General features: G+C 47.2%; 1 protein-coding gene across 1 annotated transcript in view; it reads left to right on the forward strand.

Moving 5' to 3' along the window:
• LOC146192294 (cholinesterase 2-like) overlaps nucleotides 1-24,232 on the forward strand; it is a 36,352-nt gene continuing 12,120 nt past the window's right edge. Inside the window, exons 1-5 of the mRNA XM_084600451.1 lie at nucleotides 1-77; nucleotides 2,115-2,408; nucleotides 8,111-8,321; nucleotides 17,077-17,259; nucleotides 19,714-20,003. Coding sequence (XP_084456577.1) covers nucleotides 1-77; nucleotides 2,115-2,408; nucleotides 8,111-8,321; nucleotides 17,077-17,259; nucleotides 19,714-20,003 — 1,055 coding nt within the window. The remainder of the gene's footprint in view (nucleotides 78-2,114; nucleotides 2,409-8,110; nucleotides 8,322-17,076; nucleotides 17,260-19,713; nucleotides 20,004-24,232) is intronic.

Here is a 24,232-nt window from a genome sequence, read left to right on the forward strand (position 1 = left end):
ATGTCGCCACCACCAAGATGCCGACGCACTTTCTCGCTGCCCAATTTCTCCATCGACCTGCAGTTTTTCTACGCAATGTATGTCGTCCTCTAACCAAAGCCGATTCTTTTTGCCTCCGACGCATATCACAGCAGTTTCGTTTGACACCTCTGACAACAAACACGGTCTCCGCTCGCAGCTACTAGCCGACACCTACTGCCGTCCCATTATCGACCGCCTTAATGGCGCTTTGAAACCACCCAATGCTAGGCTCCGCCGACAGTTACGCAACTTCAAGCTCGAAGATGGCATCCTACTCCGCTACGTGTATTGCCCTGAGGGAACCCGCTGGATCCCAGTATTCCCGCGTGTGCTTCGCCCAAGTATCCTAGCGGCTCTACACAATGACGCTACGGCAGGTCACCTAGGTTTTCACAAAACCTACGACCGCGTGAAGAGACGGTTATTCTGGCCTGGCCTGTCCTCCAGTGTAGCTAAATACGTCACTTCCTGCCCCCTGTGCCAACGTCGCAAACGGCCGACTTCTCCACTCCACCTGCTGGCCTCCTACAACCTCTTCGATCCCTGTCCCGCTACACCATTCGAAGTAGTCGGCATCGACTTATATGGTCCCCTGCCTCACTCTGATAGGGGCAACCATTGGATAATCACGGCTGTGGACCACCTTACGTGCTACGCGGAGACAGCACCTGTGCCCACTGGCTCGGCTCAAGAGGTTGCAAATTTCTTTTTGCGATATATTGTATTGCGGCATGGCACTCCACGGGTGCTCCTAAGTGACCGCGGAACGACCTTCTTATCGACAGTGGTTGCTGAAGTTCTCCACGCATCATCCACCCTTCACAAGATCACTTCAAGCTACCATCCTCAGACTAACGGTCTGACTGAACAGTTTCATCGCACTTTATCGGATATGATCTCCATGTACATCACACCGCATTATCGAAATTGGGACACTATTTTACCTTTCGTCACATTCGCCTATAATACAGCAGTACAGCGGACTACCGGTTACTCTCCATTTTTCCTTGTATATGGCCGCCCTCCCATCACAATTCTCGACAGTTCATTCTTCTCTACATCCGACTGTTCGTATCCCGAGTGGCCAGATGCCGTCACCTTGCTCGCCTCAACACAGAAGCCTGCCAGAATTATCGCAAGAGTCACTAAGATTCGACTCATCGTGAGGTCTCCTTCCGTCCTGGTGACGAGGTACTACTTTACGTACCTCTCCGCACCCCTGCCCTTAGTGATAAATTTCACCACCGCTATTTTGGTCCATACACGGTCATCGCCCAAACTTCCCCAGTAAACTACAAAGTGACACCTATTCATTCCCCAACCGATCGACGTCACCGAGGCATTGAGATAGTTATGTGTCTCGCTTGAAACCATTTGTGCGCCGCAATGCAGCAGTTGCTGGCTGCTTCCGACCCCCCGGGAAAATTGTGTGAGCCTTCCAAATATCTTCTTCTTTCACGTGTACATACCATCGTCATCATCCCGTGGGGCCACCGGTGGCACGCGCCTCGGTTGTTCATCGGAATAAACGCCAGACACGGCATCCCTTGCCTTGACATCTCGATCTTGCCGTCTCGACCTGGCCTTCTTCCACAATATACAATCAGTCTTTGTGGTTCAGTGGCTTTCACATTTCTGTCCTAAGCCACAACGAGTGCATATCAAAGAACTCGAAGTGAAAGTAATGTGTGAGGACTATTGATTGCTAGTAGCAGAGCCAAATTAACACCGTAAATATCTAGTTTCGAGCTGTCATGTGCGGCTCCACGTATCATACCTATACCACACTTTCAAACCATGAGTGCATGAATAATGTATCTCCCAGCTATCTTTTACATTTCAATAGAATGCGTAATCCTCCCGTCGCAGGCATATTATGAAATTTTAGTAAACGATTAACCAAATGAAGAAGATGTTGTAAAGCAATGGGTTTCCATCTACTATTTTCGTACTGCCCATAGCTCCCCATGACACTCATGTGAAATTTTCAGCAGGGTAATGGGCCTTCTTCCCTGTTTTTGGCGGTCCCGTAGCTCTGCTTTCAAGCGCAAAACTTCTGCGCGACGGTCTTAGCATCGCCTTGCTTCCTGCAGATACCTGTCTGTTCTGGGGGACGTAGTAGTGGTGGCCCCCAATTACCGGCTGGGCGTCCTGGGCTTCCTGGTGGGTGGCACTTCGGAGACGCCTGGAAACGTGGGCCTCGGAGACCAGCTCACAGCGCTGGAGTGGGTGCGCGAGCACATCGGTTACTTCGGTGGCAACGGCTCAGACGTGGTGGCTGTCGGACACGGGGCCGGAGCAGCCTCCATCGGCCTGCTGCTGTTCAGCCAGCGGCGGAAGCCACACTTCAAGCGGGTCATCTTCATGAGCCACGGCCCCTTCTGTCGGTAGGACGTTTCTACAAAACAAGCATAGTTAAAATTGCGACGCTCCCTGGCAGTTCTTTCACACCACCAAAAGCGCTTAAGTATTAGTTCTGACTCCATGGAACCTCCCCACGCGTCGTCACTTTGCCCCAAGCGGCGAACAAAGCTGTTCAGCAATCTGGACCTCTGGCTGCATAAAAGGTCGCAATATTATTTAGGTCATACTTCATTTCATGCGACTTCCGGCTTTGCAGCATTTCTCAGTGCGACCGAAGCGGTGGTCTTGTGGTAGAGCATCCGCCTCGCAATCGGGAGGCACCGGGTTCGATCCCTGGTGCCGCCGGTTACCCACCGGTTTTTAAATGGGTACAAGGTTTCCCCCGGCCTGGTGCTCGGCTCTTCTGGGGTGAAATGCTTGGGAAAAGAGGTCACGGCCCAAATAGTTGCACCGATGTGGCAGTGATTCGTTCCGCCATCGGACAACAATAAGTCCGCCTTGCGCGGCAACAGCCCATTATGTGGCCCTTTTTTAGGACTGCTGCAGCTGAGGCTCTAAGGGAGCACTTCAGGTGAGGGTCAAAGGAAGTACCTTTGCAAGACAAACAGAACCACCTTCGCAGGCTGCGAGGTTCGAAACTGGGTTTGGGCCCACTGCGGAGGAGGGGCGCGCAGCGGGGTTTACGGAGCTTCTCCCAAACGCACACCCCTGGAAAAGCCGAGCGCCAGGCCGGGGGACGCTTGTACCCATTTTTACCGGTGGGTGTCCGGCGGTGGGTTTCGAACTAACCACCTCCCGCAGCCGAGACGGGCGCTGGATGAATCGAAAAAAAAGCATGTGAAATCCGTTAACTATCGACCTGTGATTGCATTGACCTTTGGATCGAAATCAAATAACAGACGTCGGGGTTTCACACTCATATTTCAGAGTGATATCTTAATGTAGGCTTCCAGGATTATTGGATCCCGAGTTAACACGCCCCCCACGGACACGCCCGCATGGCTTGATGAGAGCGACGCTTTATATTTACGTCTGGAGCTTTCGAACACTCTGGTTGCTTAATACTGTATGATAATTTGTATCTGTGGCACAATGCTGGCACAGACCAAAAGATTATTGTCATAGTGAATGTAGTGCACTGAACCTCCCCACGCGTCGTTACCTTGCCCCAATCAGCGAGCAAAGCTGTTCAGCAATCTGGACCTCTGACTGCATAAAAGGTCGCAATATTATTTAGGTCATACTTCATTTCATGCGACTTCCGGCTTTGCAGCATTTCTCAGTGCGACAGCAGTACTTCACTGGATGAATCGGAAAAAAAGCATGTGAAATCTGTTAACCGTCGACCTGTGATTGCATTGACCTTTGGATCGAAATCAGCTAACAGGCGTCGGGGTTTCACACTCATATTTGAGAGGGATATCTTAATGTAGGCTTCCAGGATGATTGGATCCCGAGTTAAACACGCCCCCCACGGACACGCCCGCATGGCTTGATGAGAGCGACGCTTTATATTTACGTCGGGAGTTTTCAAACGCTCTGGTTGCTCAATACTGTATGATAATTAGTATCTGTGGGACAATACTGGCACAGACCAAAAGGTTATTGTCATAGTGCATGTAGTGCACTGAGCATCTGCAAGGTTCGCCTGCAAATGAATGCCGTTTACGGTTTGGTCTCATGTCCTTAAAGCGGAGTTCAAGTTCTCTCCAATTGAATCAGCGTGAACAGAGAAGTCAGCAACATTGTCATCTACATCCATATTCTACAAAAGTAGACATGCTTTCTAACGTTATAATACGTTTAAACGTTTTAGGCCTCTGGGAATGCTTTTCACTTTCAATGCGATGTCCCTTTTTAATAACCTAAGCACTTGTTTAGAAGTTCTGCGAATTATTAATGTGGAAGGAGTAATATGCTATATCCTGTCGCCAAAATCTAACGCCAAAATGGGTTCATGTAATTTGAAGCCAGGACTGTGTGACCAAAAAATGGTAACATCCAGCGCCTTTCCTTCTCGATAAACCCATTTGCAGATTAAGGGTAGATGTCCAACCTACCCCGGTTTCAGCGCCGGCTCCTTTCTCTTACGGCGCGGTACAGCGCATTTTCTTAAGCCACCTTCCCGCCTCCTGCAAGCGAATTACTAATGCGAAAGCATTAGTTGGTTGTGTTCTGTCCAGAAAACAAATAATTTATGGGAGCCGAGAGGCAACCTACAACGACTTGGCCACAACAGCGCTGGAACGGACCTTAAGACGCCGCCTCGCTCGTCTTAAAACAGAGGTAGAGACGCATGCAGCGACTCTCACGACAGAGCTGGGAATCTCTATACAAAACAGATAGACATATCAGTTTATCTCAGACTTGGAACCTTAATTTAAGGCACCATAGACTCTACTAAGACTGATTACAGAAAGAAACAACGTCACAAAACTAATACACACTTATGATACACCACCACCGGTACTCCTCCAATAGAGTAATGCCCCACATACAGTTCTGCAATGCAGCCTGACTATGGAAGACACAGTAATGACTTCGTCGACCAACCCATGATAGTATCAGAGGTGCAGGGTGAACTCGAGAGGTTTAATACATCTTCAGCCCCCGGTCCAGGGGGGTACATAATAAGAGACTCCGGAATCCTGATGCCGAATCTATTGCCGCCCTTACCGAATATTTTAACGAGTGCTGGCAAAGGTACACTCTCCCGCCGAGATGGGAAGATGCCAAAGTTGTCTTTATACTGCAACCTGGAAAACTTGTGCTCATTTCAAACCACAGGCACACATATCTCACCTCTTCGATGGGCTAATTAACGGAGCATGGGCTTGAGACCAGGCTTTGTCATTACCTAGAAGGAAAAAATCTCATGTCCACCTGCATGTTTGGTTTTCGTCCTGGCCTTTCTACTCAGGACGTCTTCCTATAGCTAAAGCTTCACATTTCCGACTGTCAAACATGTGACACCAAAGCTATCCTAGGTGCGGATCTTAAGGCATTCGATAATGTAGCACACTCGGAAATCCTTCAGAACTTTACAACCCTGTGAGTCCGCGCCATGTTTTATAACTACATCCGAGAGTACCTCATCTTGCCCACAGCTGCGCTAACCTTTGGCGACCACTGCCTTCCAGGAATCACGATGGGTGCACGAGGTATGCCCCAGGGAGCCGTACTCTCCCCTAAAGTATTTAACATAGAACTTCTTCACTTACCCGAAAAACTAGCTCAAACCCCCAATATCCATTTCCGCCTAAGCGCCGACGACATCACTGTCTGAGCTAACCGCGGCAGTGATGCCAAAATAGGACACCTGCAATTGGCACTAACCACCCTTGACACATATGTTCGGGAACGCGGTCTAACTTCTTTCCCTGCAAACTCAGAACTCTTCCTCTACCGCCCCAGGCACTTCCGCGCGCTAGGTCTAGTTCTGCACTCCCATGGCACGCACGGAGAAGTCACAAAGACTCTCCAAATACAGTCACAGACCACCCGACTAATCCGCCCCATAACCAACCTCCGAGCTGGCTTACGCGAGCGAAACACACTTCCACTTCACCCAGGTATTACATTATAGGCCGCTCCACATATGCCCTCTCATACCTCACTACAACTCTCCCCCCAGCATATCCAACACCTGACTCCTCAAACTCTACACAACATATTCGAGGAACTTAGAGAAGCTAAAGATACGGCGCACATATCCAGTCTATACATTCAACGGCTGGCCGCATTCTATTGTCCTTTTTTAAGAATAACCCCATTTACACACCCTGTTGACGGTTTCACCCTTTCTCCTCATCTCCGCTTTAACCTCAACACACCTCCCATCTCTAAAAACATCCACCTTTAGCGAGACGAGGGCCGCAGGATAGCAAGAGGTCGAGCCCTTCACCGACAATATGGCGAGAACCAAAAGGTGGTCTACATGGACGCAGCGCAATATACATCAGGCTTCCGTATGGCTCTGGCTGTAGCCGACAATCAAGCAAAGCTTCTTCCAGCTCGATAATCACCGCTTCCATCACATAGGCAGAACAGGCAGCCATCGCGCTTGCTCGTATCTATATCTGCCAAAAATGTATCTCCGACTAAAAATTAACCATTATAAATTACGCAAACAGCTATATATCCCGCATCGCTGCTCGCTTATTACGCTTCTAGCAGCCCCGGGGCTCCGAAAGCCTCATCTGGACGCCAGCGCATGCCGGCCTCCCTGACAAAAGAGAGGTTAATTCTCTAGCCCGAGGTCTTACATTCCGGGCTATCCAGGAATCGAGCTGCTCTACAGGCCGAGGGGCACTTGCTCCTTTCATGATATTCTCTCGTACTACCGAATCAAATGAACGGAATATACACCCCCAGCCCCATCACTATATATAGGCGATACCTTACGGCTACACTTATTGGCGTTCCTGCTATCACTAAGGTAAACGTAGCGAATAACTGTCTTCTTAAAGTTCGCCTCATATCAGCCCGCTCAAAGGAAATTTCTCTACCCATGTGCATGTTACCATCTCTGTCTCCACCGGGTTGTTGTGCTGAAGCAGAAACCAGGGCCCGCTTGCACAAAACAATCTTAAGACTGTCTTAGCTAAGTCCAGAAATAACTGGAGTCTAAAGAATAGGCCACTAGCATGGCCGCTTAAGACTGGAGTCAAGGCTTGGCTTCAGTCCTGACTTGAATAAGTCGCTTGTATGATTACGACTCTAGTGCTGTCTTGGTTGCGAGAGTTGGACTGTGAAAAAGGCTGACCGCCAAAGAATTGACGCGTTTGAATTGTGGTGCTGGCGAAGACTCTTAAGAGTTCCTTGGACTGCCAGAAGATCAAATCAGTCGATATTGTCGACCATAAACCCTGACTGCTCTTTGGAGGGTCAAATTCTAAAGTTAAAGCTCAGCTACTTTGGTCATCTGATGAGAAGAGAGGAGTCGCTGGAGAAAGATTTGATGTTGGGAAAGGTTGAGGGTCGCCGGAGAAGGGGTAGGCAGCGAACGCGATGGTTAGATGGCATTCTCGAGGCATTGCAGATGAAGCTATGTGATGTTAAGAAGATAGTGAGAGACCGGAAAGCGTGGCGTGATATGGTCCATAGGGTCACGAAGAGTCGGACACGACTGAACGCCTGAACTGAACTGAACTGCTGTCTTGGTTAAGACACAAGGACGCCAGGTGTCTAAGTAGCGAAATTAGGGAAATACAGGGATGCGCTGGCACTGTCCCTGCTGTAAGATGTACACATTCCGTCAATTTTGCGTTGTGTAAAATCCGTGCCATTGCTTTTTGCGGCTTAAGATTGTGTTACGAGTAAAAATGCCCCAAGTGGTTGCTGAGGCCGTTCTGGGAAGTCACTCTGGTGAACATGAACCCGAAGCGTTCGACGTTCGGAACACGAGCCGTCTTAAATAAGCTTGCTCTTTCTGAAGACACCGTTTAAGTCTGGACTTAGCTCTGACTTTATCGTGCAAGCCGGCCCAGTAGTTTTAGCGGAGACTGGATCTATTGTGTTACTGAAAATTGTCGGTGATCATATTCCCCAGGAAGCACAAACCATCTGCCCAATATTCGGAATATGTTGTCCATGATGGCCACTATATTGGAACACCATGTTCCAACGCACTCCAATAATAGGCGGATGTTTTGTGCTGCCTGGGACGGAAACTCTAAAGAGCGCTCATACCTGTCATCGTCGGTGCGGATGCCCACTGGCGCAGGTACCCAGACAACACGACTCCCTACCGGCAGTTGCTAGCCGAAGAAGCGGCTCGCCACTCCATCTGTCTTAATACCAGTTCCCATCTGGCGTGCCTACAGCAGGAGGTTGGGGCTGACGATTTTGCCCGTCCCGGATGGCCCCACTTTTTCCCAACGTATGGAGGCGATCTCTTGGAGAAGCCGCCCACAGAGCTAGCCAACAGGGTCCAGGTAAGACGGTCGTCAGCTTAATTTCACAGATTTGCAATGAAATATTGCAAATGAAAATGCGGTGATACAGTTAAATATATATATATATATATATATATATATATATATATATATATATATATATATATATATATATATATATATTCATATATATATATATATATCGCCGTTGAGAAAGGCGTAGTGCCTTCTGCTGTGACCCAAAATTACTGTTGCACAATTTTCCACTGTGAAGCTCGTGCTAGTTTGTTACGGGATTGCTAATAGAGTTTCACAGGGAGGAAGGAGCCTAAACGCAGTACGAAAGAATACGATTTTCTATGCTCTAGTCATCAGTCAGTCAGCGTTCTTTGCCGTTTGCCGTCCTTCATCCTGTGTCTTCGCTCTGCGACATCGCGGAGGTCCTTTGTCTTCTGGACATGGACATGTCGTCTGCTACTTCAGTTCTCTAAGCTAAGCCGCGCGCATGCTGCACCTTTATCTGCTTTCGGACTCTTAAGATTCCCTGAGCTGGATTTGCTTTTTATGCAATAGAATATCCTGCTCATTCTGTTGAAAGGGCGTCGCGTTAATAAAAAACCTAGCATCATTCCAAAGTGTCAAAAAACGTTGCCATGGCGCCGGCATGTTCCGCCTACCGGGAACTCCATCGAAACCTGACAGGTTGTTGACAAGACAGATGCCGCCTCCGCATTCTAAATTTGAAACCGGCTTTCCCATTGCGCGTCCGCTGCATTTCTCAACGCAGAACAACCCCTAAGGGCTGCACATCGCTAATCCATTGCACCCTTAATTAACAACGTGTGTCCCTTTAGCTGTTCCTAAACGCTGCCATCTAATTCTTCGAGCTTTGACTTTCACCGCATGCTGCCCTTTGTAAGTTTTCTTTGCAGCTGTAGCTGCTCGAGGCGGAATAGTGCTCGCCCAGCCGCTCACCTGCGTCGACTTACCACCTTCGTGCGCGGCCACACTGATATGAGGCGTGCCGCATAGCCGACGTCACTTTGCGACGTTAAACCCCGTATACCGTATGAAATCTGACTTGTTATGCTGCAATCATCATCCGTTTGCTCCTGCTATATTTTTATATGCGATAACGTATGTTCAGAAATTAAACAGGTGCATCAAGTGTAGGAATGAAAAATTAACGGAGGTCTTGGAGACCGAAAACAAAAGCAGTGAAAAGAAGCTTTTTTTTTTACAGAAAATATTGGAAAACGTGTAAGATATGAATTATTTTATAGATCAAAATATCCAGCTCAATCGAAACAGCAAACAGATTTTTCCTAGCTTCTTGCCGCTTTTTTTTATATTGCGGCACTTTTCTTTGGTTATAAAAGACAAATGACACTTTTCATGGTTCAAGCCATTAGCTTTTGGCTTCTACGGCAAAAGTGTTTTGAGAATTCGGCAATTAGATCTCAGCTCTTTTACCTTACCAGAGTGAGAGGGACTGATCAGAGCTTGATAGTGCACGCACCAAGAGCAGGAATAGGCTCAAGAAAGGGAGTACAGGAGATGTTGTTCATTCGTTCTAACGTAAAGATTAGAGACTGTAGTTTAATTATCAGAGCCGGAAATGACTGCAACAGCGATTTGTAGTAGTGCGTGGGGACGAAGTTGGCCTTGTTGCTCTGGCTGCTATTCCCCAGAGCATTGTAAGCGCAAATAGTTTTCAGTTGTGATTCGATTTGTTTTCTTTTTTTTTTCTAATGAAACATTATAACGTTTCACTAAAACTAGAACTAGAACTGTATGTATACGTAGAGTTCCACCTATATATCACTTGTTTTTTGTTTTGTTTTTCAATCAGTAATTTGGGAATAAGGTCTTGGAATATACTAGAACTAGAAATAGAAATGTATGTATACATACAGTTTCATCTATATATCTCTTGTTGTTGTTGTTGTTTTTTTTCAATCAGTCATTTGGGAATAAGGTCTTGGAATATAGTTAAACGTTGCCAGGGTCAGTTTCCAATGGCGGCCTGTCCAGCAGAGCCAGACATTTTTACCACCCCCTGCTGCGTCAAAGGTCTGACTGCCGACGTTTGTCAAACATTCACTAAATGTTTTTTTTTGTCACAAAGCGCCATGCACTGCACAGAATGCGGCATTTTCCGAAATTGTTCACATTCAAAGATTATAATATGCGCCTCGAGGATCTTTTCTATGTACGTTACCGCTGTGCATACCTTTGGCCCCAAAATATAACAACACTCGTAGCTTGGGACGCAGCTTCATTTTATCCTCAAAAGGCGTACCAAAACAAAAAGAAAGAAAGGTTGGCTTGCAGCTGCGCAGCTCGTTGATCCAAGATGATTTTTATTGTTTAACCATTACCAGAATTATCATGCAAAATTAAACAACCGCAGAGCATGCCCGCAGAAAGTGTTTACAGAAAATTCCACGATGCACCAGCGAAACTTGCTCTCTGGACCCTTGATGTTTATTTGATCGAGTTTTGTGTCCTATCTAATCGATTTTGAAGTCTACGTCATAGATGATCCTCTGAATTTCAGTTCAGTTCAGTCGTTCAGTCGTGTCCGACTCTTCGTGACCCTATGGACCATATCACGCCACACTTTCCGGTCTCTCACTATCTTCCTGACATCACATAACTTCATCTGCAGCGCTTCGAGGATGTCATCTAACCATCGCGTTTCTTGCCTACCCCTTCTCCGGTGACCCTCAACCTTTCCCAACATCAAAAATTTTTTTTAGCGACCCCTCTCTTCTCATCAGATGACCAAAGTAGCTGAGCTTTAACTTTAGAATTTGACCCTCTAATGAGTATTCAGGGTTTATGGTCGACAATATCGACTGATTTGATCTTCAAGGAACTGTCAGGTCTCCGCCAGCACCACAATTCAAACGCGTCAATTCTTCGGCGGTCAGCCTTCTTCACAGTGTAACTCTCGCATCCATACATCACAACTGGAAAGACCATAGCACGAGTTATACGGATCTTGGTTGGCAGACTAATGTCTCTGCTCTTTACTAGGCGGTCAAGGCTTGCCATGGCTCTCTTTCCCAGAAGCAGGCGTCTCCTAATTTCATGGCTGCAGTCTCCTTCCGAGGTAATCTTGGAGCCCAAGAAGATAAAATCTGTCTCAGCTTCCACTTCTTGTCCCTTGATGCTCCAGGACTTGATAGGGCAAGACGCCATAATCTTTGTCTTTTTAATGTTCAGTTTAAGCCCAAACTTCTCACTCTCTTGTTGTACGCGCATCAGAAGTCTCTTGAGTTCCACGTTGGTCCATGGGCCTTCAAAATTACACTTCCGAATTTTACCCAATTTAGTACGCAACCCAAATTAGCTATGGCGATGGGATCTAAATTTATCTGGACCGCGCGAAAATTTACAACCCTGGGTGTCCGTAATTCGGATTCGTCCGAATCGCCAGAATTACGTCAAAAGTTTTGTCCAGCTTAATTTTATAATAGCCAACTCTGCAGCGACATCAAAATTTAGGTGCCCCAATTCCAGCCTTTAGCTCTCCGAATGTGCAAAGTGTGAAATCGTCCAAATTTGGCCAAAATTGGTGACAAACCTAATTAGACTGTTGTGAACTGAGTGGCGACTTCCGGATGTAGGTGGGCCAATTCCGAAAATTCGGCATGCTTACGTACTTTCACCGTGTAGGAGGCTGCCTGCACCCTCGAATTTGTAGAGTTGAAATTGCAAATCTGGTATTGTCTAAATCAACCGGCTAGCTATCATATTTTTCTAACGCACCAATGATATGCACAGCGGGACCGAATGCCACTATTTATTGCAGAACTCCAAAAGCATAGACCAAAGGGGAGGTCACGCCGCAACACTGTTTCCAAAAAAATCTGAACCGAAAACTAAGCAGGCTAGCAAACGCATTTCGCAGTGCCCGGCAAGAGCCACAGCAGCGCATGCGCCGTTACCATCGCAACCGACTGCGTCGAGCAACCGACTATCATCGCAACCGACTGGTGGGCTGGGCTCCAAGAGTCGCTGAGAGCCCCAAGCTCCCGGCCACTGTACGCGATATCGAGCCGACCCATCAATAGAGACAATAATAAGGTTCAAAAATCAATACACGTTTTCCCCATCACCGTACAGTGAGTGTCATCAGCGGAGGCTACACGAAGAAGTGTCGACGGATTGAGAAGTCAATGGTTTGGCGCAAGGCCGCCCTAAAACATGCGAATGAAGCAAGGAAGGATAAGCGAGCGTCGGAGGTGCTTGAAGAGAAGAAAGAACGTCTCGTTATGCGGCGGCACAAAGTCTCAAATCCGCAAAGATGCCGAGTCGTTGCCGAACTGCAATGGGAAAGAGACTTTTCTACGGTACCGTAGAAAAGTCTCTTTCCCACAGCAAGAAGTCAAAGCTCAGCGAGTGCATGAAGATGAAGTTCGACTTTCTGAAGTTACGTTCAGACTACCCAATGGGGAACCGCCGTACCCAAAAATGCGAATGTGGCAAAAGACAGACCACTGATCGGTCTTCGTGTCTATAAAGCATAACATGGAATAAAAAGGCATCATTCATCCAAAAGTCGTGTAACAATATCATCAGAATGTGACCGAAATTAGTGGTATTCTAATTTCGATATGGCCTCCTCAGTGATGACTTCCAAATTTAGGTGCTTCAAAAGCTAAATTTAGTCCCACGTACCCACTCAACTTGGCTTCGCGCGAAATTTACCAAATTTTGTGTACCAGTAGTGTTAGTTAAAAAAAAGGACGGCTCAATGCGCTTTTGTGTTGATTACCGCGCACTCACAAAATTACCCGCAAAGATGTATACCCAATACCAAGAATTGATGACGCCCTTGACTCTCTCCAAGGCGCCGAATATTTCTCGGCTTTGGACCTCCGCTCAGGTTATTGGCAAATACCTATGCACGAGGACGATAAAGAAAAAACCGCTTTCGCAACTCCCGATGGCCTTTACGAATTTAATGTTATGCCTTTCGGACTTTGCAACGCACCAGCGACATTTGAAATGATAATCGATACTGTGCTTCGTGGCCTAAAATGGAGAACCTGCTTATGTTACTTGGATGACATTGTCAACTTTTCGTCAACTTTTAACGACCATCTCACGCGCCTGAATGAGGTCCTCACGTGTCTCGCTTCAGCGGGCCTTCAGCTCAACACCAAGAAGTGCTACTTTGCACAGAAGGAAATTAAAATATTGGGACATCTAGTCAGCCAGGCATTCGTCCAGACCCTGAAAAAAATCATCGCGGTCTTGAACTTTGCTCGCCCACAACGGGCTACAGAATTGCGCAGTTTTCTCGGCCTGGCGTCTTATTTCCGGCGTTTTATAAAGCATTTTGCAAGTATTGCTGCTCCACTTCATCAACTACTTAAAGCACGCAGCCCTTTCGTGTGGACTGAACAGTGCGAAGCTGCTTTTAATAACCTGAAGCACGCCCTCACATCAGACCCTGTTCTTAGCCACTTCAGTGGCAGCGCTCCAACCATCCTGCACACTGATGCCAGTGGTCTCGGTCTTGGCGCTGTACTTCTGCAGCGCGATGCAACTTCGCGTGAGAAAGTGATTGCCTTCGCCAGTCGGACTATCACTCCAGCGGAGAAAAACTACACCATTACCGAGCAGGAGTGCCTTGCCGTCGTCTGGGCTGTCCAAAAGTTTCCCCTTACCTATAGGGTCGGCACTTCACAGTTGTGACCGATCACCATGCTCTTTGCTGGTTGTCTTCGCTCAAACATTTGACAGGCCGACTTGGCCGTTGGATTCTACGCCTGCAAGAATACAATTTCGACGTCACTTATAAATCGGGTCGCCAACACCAAGACGCCGACGCTCTTTCTCGCTGTCCAGTTTCGGAATCGGCTTGCTGTTTTTCTTCCTAGTGCATTTCCACCTATGACCACAGCCGACCATCTCTTTCCCCGACGTATATCACAACAGTTTCATTTGACGACTCTGAGAACAAACACGCTCTCCGCTCACAGCAATTAGCCGACGCCTACTGCCGTCCCATCATCGACCGCCTTATTGGCGCTTCGGACCCACCCAATGCTCGGCTTCGCCGACAACTTCGCAATTTCAAGTTAGAAGATGGCATCCTACTCCGCTTCGTGTATTGCCCTGATGGAACTCGCTGGATCCCAGTCGTGCCGCGTGTGCTTCGCCCACGTATACTGGCGGCTCTCCACGATGACGCTACTGCAGGTCACCTTGGTGTTGACAAAACCTACGACCGCGTGAAAAAATGATTCTTTTGGCCTGGCCTATCTTCCAGCGTTTCCAAATACGTCGCATCCTGCCCTCTGTGCCAACGTCGCAAACGGCCGACTTCTTCACCCGCTGGCCTTCTACAACCTGTTCCCTGTCCCACCACGCCATTCGACGTAGTCGGCATCGACTTATATGGTCCCCTATCTCTCTCTGCCGGGGGTAACCATTGGGTTATAACAGCTGTCGACCACCTTACACGCTACGCTGAGACAGCACCTGTACCGACCGGTTCCGCTCAAGAAGTAGCAAATTCCTTTTTGCGATCAATTGCATTGCGTCATGGCGCTCCTCGGGTGCTCCTAAGTGACCGCGGGACGGCCTTCTTATCGACAGTCGTTGCCGAAATTCTTTACGCGTCATCCACCCTTCATAAGACAACCTCAAGCTACCATCCCCAGACTGACGGGCTGACTGAGCGATTTCACCGCACCTTATCCGATATAATCTCCATGTACATCACACCGGATCATCTAAATTGGGACACTATTCTACCATTCGTCACTCTCGCCTATAACACAGCAGTACAACGGACTACCGGTTATTCTCCATTTTTCCTCGTTTATGGCCGTCCTCCCACTACCATTCTTGATGCTTCCTTCTTCTTTACGCCTGACTACTCCACATCAGTACCTACCCAGTTCTTATCTCGCGTGGTCAGATGCCGTCATCTTGCCCACCTCAACACAGCAGCGTGCCAGGAAGACCGCAAGGGTCGCTACGATTCTACGCATCGCGTGGTCTCTTATCGTCCCGGTAACGAAGTACTGCTTTATACACCACTACGCACACCTGGCCTTAGTGACAAATTCCACCACCGCTACCTTGGTCCCTATGAGATCATCAGCCAAACTTCTCCAGTTAACTAGAAAGTCACGCCTGTTGATCCCCCAGCCGATCGACGCCACCGTGGAACTGAAATTGTTCATGTTTCTCGCTTGAAACCTTTTGTGCGCCGCGGTACATCGGTTAGTTAGGAGCGGCCAGGTTGGCCGCTTTCGACCCCCCGGGCAGATTGTGTGAGCCTTCTGTGGACCTTCTTTCATTTGTACATACCATCATCATCGTCCCGCTGCGCCGGCTCCGGCGCGTGCCTGGGTTCGTGATCGGATTAAAACGCTAGACAAGGCTTCGCTGTTCTTGCCGTCACGACCTCGCCGTCTCGACCTAGCCTTCTTTTACAATATCCTAATATGAGTACTGCCAACGCAGTGCTCTTTTAAACGAAGATGGGTTACCTCCAAACCTTTTTTTCTGGACTCCAAATTATGACTCTATTTCATCCGGAAATTGATGTTCAACCTTATTTGACCGTGCTCAGCTCATTGAATATCTTCAATATATATGTGGGCCACCCCAAAAATATACCCCATCCCGCCCACAAAATCGAAAGAATTCATGTCAAACGGAATATAACCACGACCAAATAATTAAGTGGCCAGCTTGGGTGGCTTCCATATAAGCTCGCATGTGTGCGCAGGCCCGCGCATGCGTGCAATTTTTGCATGTGTCACAAGAGGAGCTGATAAAATCAGAATCAATTTTATCTTCAGCTATAAAAATATATCTTTGGAAAAACTGGGCATTAACATTGAACGGTGCAAAGATAGGTTCCAGCATTTTCTCAGCACGGTGACACGGCTGTAGCAATGGATTCAGAAACTAAGCGGAGCAAGATGCAGAGTTCTGCCGAATGATGTGATTCCAGTGCCCATTACGATATACGATTGGTCTGCCTGCGCCACGCACGAACATTGACCCTGCTTAAAGCTACTGCTTGAAATATGACTAACTACCTATGCTCATTGCTGTGCACCAGAACGACCGAGCAGCGACGCCGCGTTTGCAAAAAGACCCCTTATTCCATGCAGTGAACGAAGATGTCGGTGCATTGGTTCGTTTAGTGAATTTATCGCTTCACAGTGACTTAGGCTATGAGGTACACAGTAGTGGGATCTTTAGCATGCACTGATGCCGCACAGTACACGGGCGCCATGCGTTTCGTCTCTGTCGATAAACTCGGCCGGTGCGACCGTATTCGTCACCGCGTCGCTCGTTGACTTATCGAGCGCCTTAGCCATGGAACCGCCGCAAGATGAAAAGGTAAATCGGCATTCCAACCTCAACATGTCCCCTGCACTGCAGTCCTGTCCCATGATATTTCAATGTATTCTGTCTTGCGGCAGCAGCGGCCAGCTTTTCCCGACAAGCATCCTAATGCTGCCCACGTACGTGGCTCTCTGGCGCTCTTTACTCTGCTTGCTATATTTTGGAATTCACGCCTTTACATTTTGGAGCTACCAATTATCTTGCCTTCGTACCAGTCATCTTGTCCGGTCCATGGCCATTTCTGTTTCTTTATTAGCCTGTGCTACTATTATATCTGTTCCTTCGTCTATCACATGTTATGCATTGAGCCAAAAGGAGAGTTCCATTCTTGAAATACTGCGAAGTGCTCGACGATGAGGACCAGAGGCCAACAGGTTGTTGCTTCAGTAGCCTATTTGCACAGCTGCATGGTTTGCGGGTGCTGATCGGGCATGTGAACTACGAGGTGGGGCGCTTGCTGAAGATCATCGAGCACCAGTACTTGTCCACCAGCGACTCTCAAGGCACGCCTTACCTGCCCGAGGTTCTCGCTGCCGTGGGTGTTAGCAATGACAGCATCGCCTTCATGATCGACTTCTACCGACTGGTGAGTCGCTGTTACAAGGATTTTTGCAAGCGGCCGCACCTGCTGTTATCAGGTATTCGCATGAAAGTTCCAGGCTTGATTTTAGACTAGAGCTCTTATGCGCCCTTATCTGGACTGCGAGTCGTCGTCCCGGAATAGTCATCTTCGAAAACGTGATTAACAGGGCTAATACGGAGGTCATTTAATCGTTCACCGTTTCAAAGGAGCTAGTTGGGAACAACGGCCGGTGTAGCCGTCGGCATAAACAGCCGCCTGCCAGCCATGGAGGTGTTAGCCGCTCAAGACGCTACCTATCATGGCTATAGCAGTTGGCAGACTGCAGAAAAAAGAAGAATCTCCTCCCGCATTTATAGAGAGAGAAAGAGAGAATATAAAGACAACGTGCTGCTCCAAGCCTTCGGCTGCGTATCCAGACCAAAAATAATGCGTAACCGGAATGAACCTCCCTTGTGAACAGCACGGTGATCTCAACCGTTGAAGGAGGCGATTATAAAGAGGAAAGAACTTGCAACTTGAAGGGGGTGCTACAATAAGAAGCGGAAGCATGATTACCATAAATACAGAAGGCTACATGTCGACAGCTTAGGGTAGCACACCAAGGAAGAGTTAGAAATAAAGACGGAGGAGAGGGATGTGGCAGGGGAGTGAACAGAGTAGCGGTTGAATGGAACGGTGAATAGCCTAAGACGACAATTGTAGGAGGGAGGCTTGGAGGTAGCTAAACAGAGGAAGTCGGCCTCGGTTTCCAGCAGGTGATGTGTCAATAATATTGCGAGAGGGTTACCTATAAATATAAATAAATAAATATAAATTGGTTCACAGGAAGGGAAAGGCGCAGTAACTGTCACACTTGCTCTGTGGACACCCGAACCGCGCCTTAAGGGAAGGGAGGAAGGTGGGAATGAAAGTGGAAACAGAGAAAGAGGAGCCGTAGTGGAGGGCTACGGAGTAATTTCGACCACCTGGGGATCTTTAACGTGCGCTGACATCGCACAGCACACGACGCCTCTTCGTTTCGCCTCCATCGAAACGCAGCCGCCGCGGTCGGGTTCGAACCCGGGAACTCCGGCACAGTAGTCGGGCGTCTTACCACTGCACCACCCCGGCGGGGCAGAGGGTTACCTAAAGTTCTCATTCATGGAATCCAAGCGTCGGTGTAGTACTCAGCGTCAAGCTCTAGAATCCACATGCGTTACTCTGACAGACTCGAGTCAGGTCGCAGCACTAAATAAATCTGCATATAAACAGAATCCACCTAACTATCGATCCATATCTATCACACCAATGCCATTCAAAATAATTGGTCATATAGTTTTGCTCACCTTGTAATTTTCTCAAGGATAACAATTTCTTATCACTGATACAGCATGGCTTCTCAAAGCTTTTCTCTTGTGGCATTCAACACCTTCCCTTCACTACCGACTTGCACTTCTATTTGGACTCTGCTTTTTCTTCTAATTTTATACTTCTTACCTTTGCTTAAGTGTTTGATAAGAATAATCACTGTTTCATATATGCTAAGTATCCTGAATATTGACTATGAAGTTTTTAACTGCATCCGTGTTTTTCTTTCGTCTCGCGTTATTTCTTAGTGGACTAATTACGCTAATTCCTCTGCTGTACCAGATCGTTATGGGTTACCTCAAAGCTCAGTACTTAGCAGCCTGCTATTTCTAATGTATACAAATAACTTACCTTCAACTGTTATTTCCAGAGTATGTTTATTTACTCATTATCGTGTGAGTTACTTTAAAATAAATACAATCCTGATGTTCACTCTCTCTAGATTTATTTAAATCCCCCCTTGATTGGTATTATAATTGAAGAACGAGGTTAGACATTAAAGCGTCTAGTCGTTGAGAATTTTTCATTCAAAATCAAACATATCCAACGTATTTTCACGACAGTTATTCCCTTTAAAACGTATCATCTTACCGATAACGAGTATGTGTGAAATAGTGCATGCAGGCGCACATAACAGATCAGTTATTTAGCGAGTACCTGTACATAATCTACGAACCACAAGGGAAGCCAGGAGAGAACCTTTATCGTCGTCTTGCCATACCTCTGAAGGCGTAGCTTATAAGCCCCACCACCACCGTAATTATTACCCGATAATAAAGTCGTCGCCATAGCCTAGAACTGAGCAAAATGTATCGGAAAACGTAGGCTCGCTATTTCGCAACAGCTTTGTGACGAAAATGTTCCTTCTTTAATATCAAAGATAACGTCATACCATTTCCCTTTCCATTACGCATTCCATCCGCTAGTCGAGTCAACATACGTACCTCAAATTGTATGTCGTTCTTTGAAGTTTAAGAATTTTACGACTTTACCAAACTCTGATTGCTGAAAATTCTGTAAATGAAAAGGCTCTGCTAAAGGCACTATCGCTTTTGCTCTTAAGGCGAAGACAAAGCTTCCTCCTAATTTATTTTCCCGTTTCTCCGGCAGCGCTACAAGAATCGGGGAAACATTGGCCGCTGGCGCCCCTACGGCCTGGACATTCTGGTCGACATGTTGATGGTCTGTCCTCAGCTATACTTCACCGACTACCTGCGCAAAGCGGGCGGCAATCGCATCTACCGCTACTTCTTCGGAAGCGTGGAACCGGACGAGCACGTAGAGAGCCTTGAAGCTATCGAGATGCTCTTCGGCAAGCACCTGGCGCGACCCAGCAACGAGTCGCTCAAGCACCTCAGCCGACGGATCATCCAGCTCTGGACGGACTTCGCCAAGAATAGGTAACAGTATCCAGGTTCCACGATATAAACGGGGCCAGTTTAAAGCTTCTCTACCAGTAACGGGAACCCAAGATAAGGACCACTTTAGATTCCCCCAGGTTGGTCCGAAAAGGTTGCCATTCCTTTTAATCCGAAACCGCTAAGGAGCTCGTAACGCAGATAATTCGGCGGCGTCCGTCAGTAGTTGACTCGAGACTCTTAAAATCAAGTCCACAAATCAGAGAAGGCCCCAAATAAAGTCATACTAGGCGCAGTAGGCTCCCGTAAAGAGGTTAGATACCTTTAAAACGTGCCGGACGAACCACGCTACAATAACCCACAATGGCTCTTTCGTCAAAACGTGTTAGCGGAGGGCATAGACAATGCACGGTTGTGTGTGTCTCGCATAAGAGCACGTGTATGGTAAGTACTGGGGTGGCGTCCAATAGAAACGAAAAAACGAAAAGGTGCTAACGCGCTTCTTCCTTTAGGGGGATGAGGGACTCAAATCGCAATGTACATAAAAAGCCTGGTTTTTTTAATTTTCTTATTGTTTTGAATTGTACATGTATTAAAGACACTTCTCACCAAGAACTTTGGTTGTCGTCTGAGTAGTAAAAATTTATTTTTTTTTTTCGGGACCTGGCATGCACTCTCCACCGAAAGCACCTATGAACCTAAGAATCTAAGCACCTAAGAAACTGAACGTGGAGTGTATCCTCAAGTTAGAATCCTTGTTTTTCGCACTCTATAGACAAAAAGAACCTGCAATTGAAAGTACAGCAGGTAACTAAAAATAAAAACAAAGGAAAAGCATGTTTTGGGCCGTGGTAACAGTGGAGTTGTTGGTAAAACGAAATAGCGGACTAGATTAAATGAAACCCAGCAAGTAACTTTGGACGCTATTTTCCCAAGACTGGGGAGCCTGGCTAACCAAAGTGCTCGACAAGATGGCCCAGCAAGCAGCTAAGGAAAGCACTTCAGGAGCTCAGACTACGGCGCTGGGCAGCTTTAAAGCTGAAGAAAAAATTGCCCACATATTACGTTACTTCCTAATGCGAAATTTAAGCGCAGCTCATCAGCTGTTTTACCTTTTCGATAGATTGAGGCAAAGATTTCGAGCGAGACACGCATGTACAATTACAGACTTTTTTAATTTTTCACACGTATTTCATCAAGAAACACTCCACTAACAGTTTTTGGCTGTCATGAAAGAAGCTTTGTGGTCGGAGAAATGAAGAGAGCAATTGAATTATCAGAAGGTTGCGGGAAGCAACCCGTGGGCCCATAGGATTGTTGCGCGACGAACAGATAGCAGCGACTGTCTGATGCCGATGACGCCGCTAGCGAGTGAGAACGGGATGCATCGTGATCCGGTGATAGCGAGCCGGCATTTCGGAAACCGGGGAGTACCCTCGCCGCCACGCAGGAAGAGGGGGGACCCATCCTCCTCTTTCTGCATGGCGGCGACAGTGTTCTACGCAGTCACGTTGTCTTGACTCGCTAGCGGCGGCAGCGGCATCAGTCAGTCGCTGCTAGCGCTGCCTCCGGCGACCCCCCCCCCCTTCACCCCCCCCCCCGCTTTCTCGTATTCTCCGGTTCCTGCGCACGCTCCTGCCCCCATCGTTTCGTCGCTGAATGTACCCCCCCCCCTCTTCCTGCGAGGCTCCGGTTGCCGAACCGCCGGCTCGAACTGGGGGGAGGAAAGGGGGGCGGATCTGGTTACGAGGTCGACGCCAACTTCGACGACGACGCGAAACCCAGGAACGGGCGCCAAAGAGCTGCGCTCTAAAAAAAGGCGACTCGAAGCAATCACCAAGGAGCAGTGTCGTATTGAAAAGGAAGATCGAAAATATGCACCAAGTCACATTAATTTAATAATTGAGGCCCTAAATTTCAATAGCATGTTCTGAAACCTTTCAACACATTTTTCTCAGTTTGCACTTTTTGCAAGATCACAAGTGTTAGGAAAAATACTGTTTCCAAACTATCTTGCCAAAGGTTGCATTCAAAATGGTTTCTAGCCAAAAAGTTTCTATGGAAGAAGATAAGGTGCTTATTGAATTCCTAATTGTTCTCTAAGAAAGTAATTATCAAATATGTGATATATAATGGCAACAGAAAAAATGAAGTTCGGTTGTTAAAAAATTATACAAACCGGCAATTCGCATTATCCTCCACATTGTACTACTTAGAATTTACCTAAGCGCTAATTGTTAGTCCATCTTCATGCTTCTTGAAATTATAGTTTTCTAAGCTGACACACTTATTTCCTCTTTATGACACCTGCACCTAGTAAGAGGAAGAAAAGCCATTAATAAATATTTATCGAAATTAGTACAACAGTTAAATGATTGGCACTTTAGTCCCGCAGGCGCCGCCAAAGTCACCTCCCATTTCTCGAGACTCTATATAATCTCTGTTGTTGAGAATCCTATGAAGCAAAAGTGAGATTTTGTAGTGAAAAAGCGCGTTAAACGGGGCCATTAGGTTGAGGCATTTTCTGTAATTAACTAGTTGCAGCTGGAGCAAGAGAAGGCGTTTCAGATCAATGTGAAAGAGCAAATGCTACAATATAGGAAAAATTGAATTAAGCTATTCTGGTAATGATGATGTGTTACCCTTTACCATCCAGTAAGAGTCGCACGGCATAGTTACAATGCTGTCAGCACCCAATAGACTGGTGTGGTATTAATAAGTACTCTTTATCGGGCTAGCTTGTGCCCTCAAGTAACGAAGCAACTCGATGGCGGGGATAGCTGCAAAAGTGCTCGCTGGTCGTCCAACAATAAAATTCCCGCTGTGCTCTTCGGCGCTCGATTTAAATTCAGCGAAGGCACCGCAGGGAGTACCTTTTAAAGCAGATATTTGCGTGTACTGTGCGACACCACGGACCCCGAACACCCACGCTTAGCAGCGCGTGGGATCGCCGTGTCTGGGGAAAAGGATACCCTGGTGGTTTAGCCGATACTGTGTGTTTGGACCTTTAAGGCTTCTCGGTGAAGGCAACACACTACTTTTGACAACGCTTCCCATAGACGGCACTTCCGGGCTGACCCACCTGGGCAAAATCGGCAGTCGCCTTTTCCTATCCCCTCTTCCATCTTTTGTTTTCCTATCTTTTCTCTTGCAACTATCCTGTCTTCTCCTATCTTTGTTTCTTCCTACTTCTAAGCGGCGATCGGGTTAACCTTGTGTGGAGTAACTATCCTGAGGTGCCCCAAATTAGGTTATAGTTAAGGTGTACAGCTGGCGTGGACAGGGATTTTTTTTTTTTCAAACCCCTGTCCCATCCCCTTGTTGGACTCCCTGGTGGGTGGCTGGCACTATACCCGAACAAAAAAAACTAAATTTTCATGGCTTCTTCTCTTTCTGCAACTGATCGCCCTCCCACCAAAAGAGGGCGCACCGGTGTGACATAAACGGGGCGTACAACAACATAAACAGGGAACTCCTGTGGAACATATTAAAAGAAGAAGGTATCGGTTATGAGATAATAGAGTTCCTACAGGAAACATACCGGGATAATAAAGTAGAAATTACATGGGAAGGGATAAGAAGTACGGAAGGTGTCAAGTATGCAAAGGTTTAAGACAAGGCTGTCCTCTATCACCGCCGCTGTTCATGCTTTATATGATAAACCTGGAACGGAGGATACAAGACAGTAACCTAGGTTTTAACCTGTCATATAGATTAGGTGGAAAGGCGGTAGAGCAGCAACTCCCCGGTTTGATGTATGCAGACGATATTGTGCTGCTAGATGAGAGTTTGGAAGAATTGCAAACTCTAGGTAAGTATTGCGGAGACGAAGGGGACGCTCTAGGCTTCAGTTTTACGGGTCTGATGACTTACAACGGCTCAACTGTTCAGTGTCTTAAAATACAAGGTCATGAAATACCCAGAGTGGCAGAATATAAATATCTGGGGGTATGGGTAAACGAAAGATTGGCATAAGTTGGAAAGCATGAGCAATCACTTAAGGCCAAAGGGCGAAGAAATGCCGGGATAATGAAGCATAGGGCATTGTGGGGATACAGCAGGTATGAGGTTTTGAGGGGTATTTGGAAAGGAATTATGGTACCCAAACTTACTTTCAGAAATGCTGTTTTGTGCCTAAAATCACAGGTTCAATCGACATTAGAAATAAATCAGAGAGCCATTGGACAATTATCACTAGGTGCCCACGGCAAAACCACAAATTAGGCGCTACAGGGAGATATGGGCCGGGCATGTTTCGAAGTACGGGAAGC

This window comes from Amblyomma maculatum, chromosome 4 (assembly GCF_055883805.1).
Source record: "Amblyomma maculatum isolate TAMU_Amacu chromosome 4, ASM5588380v1, whole genome shotgun sequence".
In the NCBI taxonomy this organism is placed as follows: Eukaryota; Metazoa; Arthropoda; class Arachnida; order Ixodida; family Ixodidae; genus Amblyomma; species Amblyomma maculatum.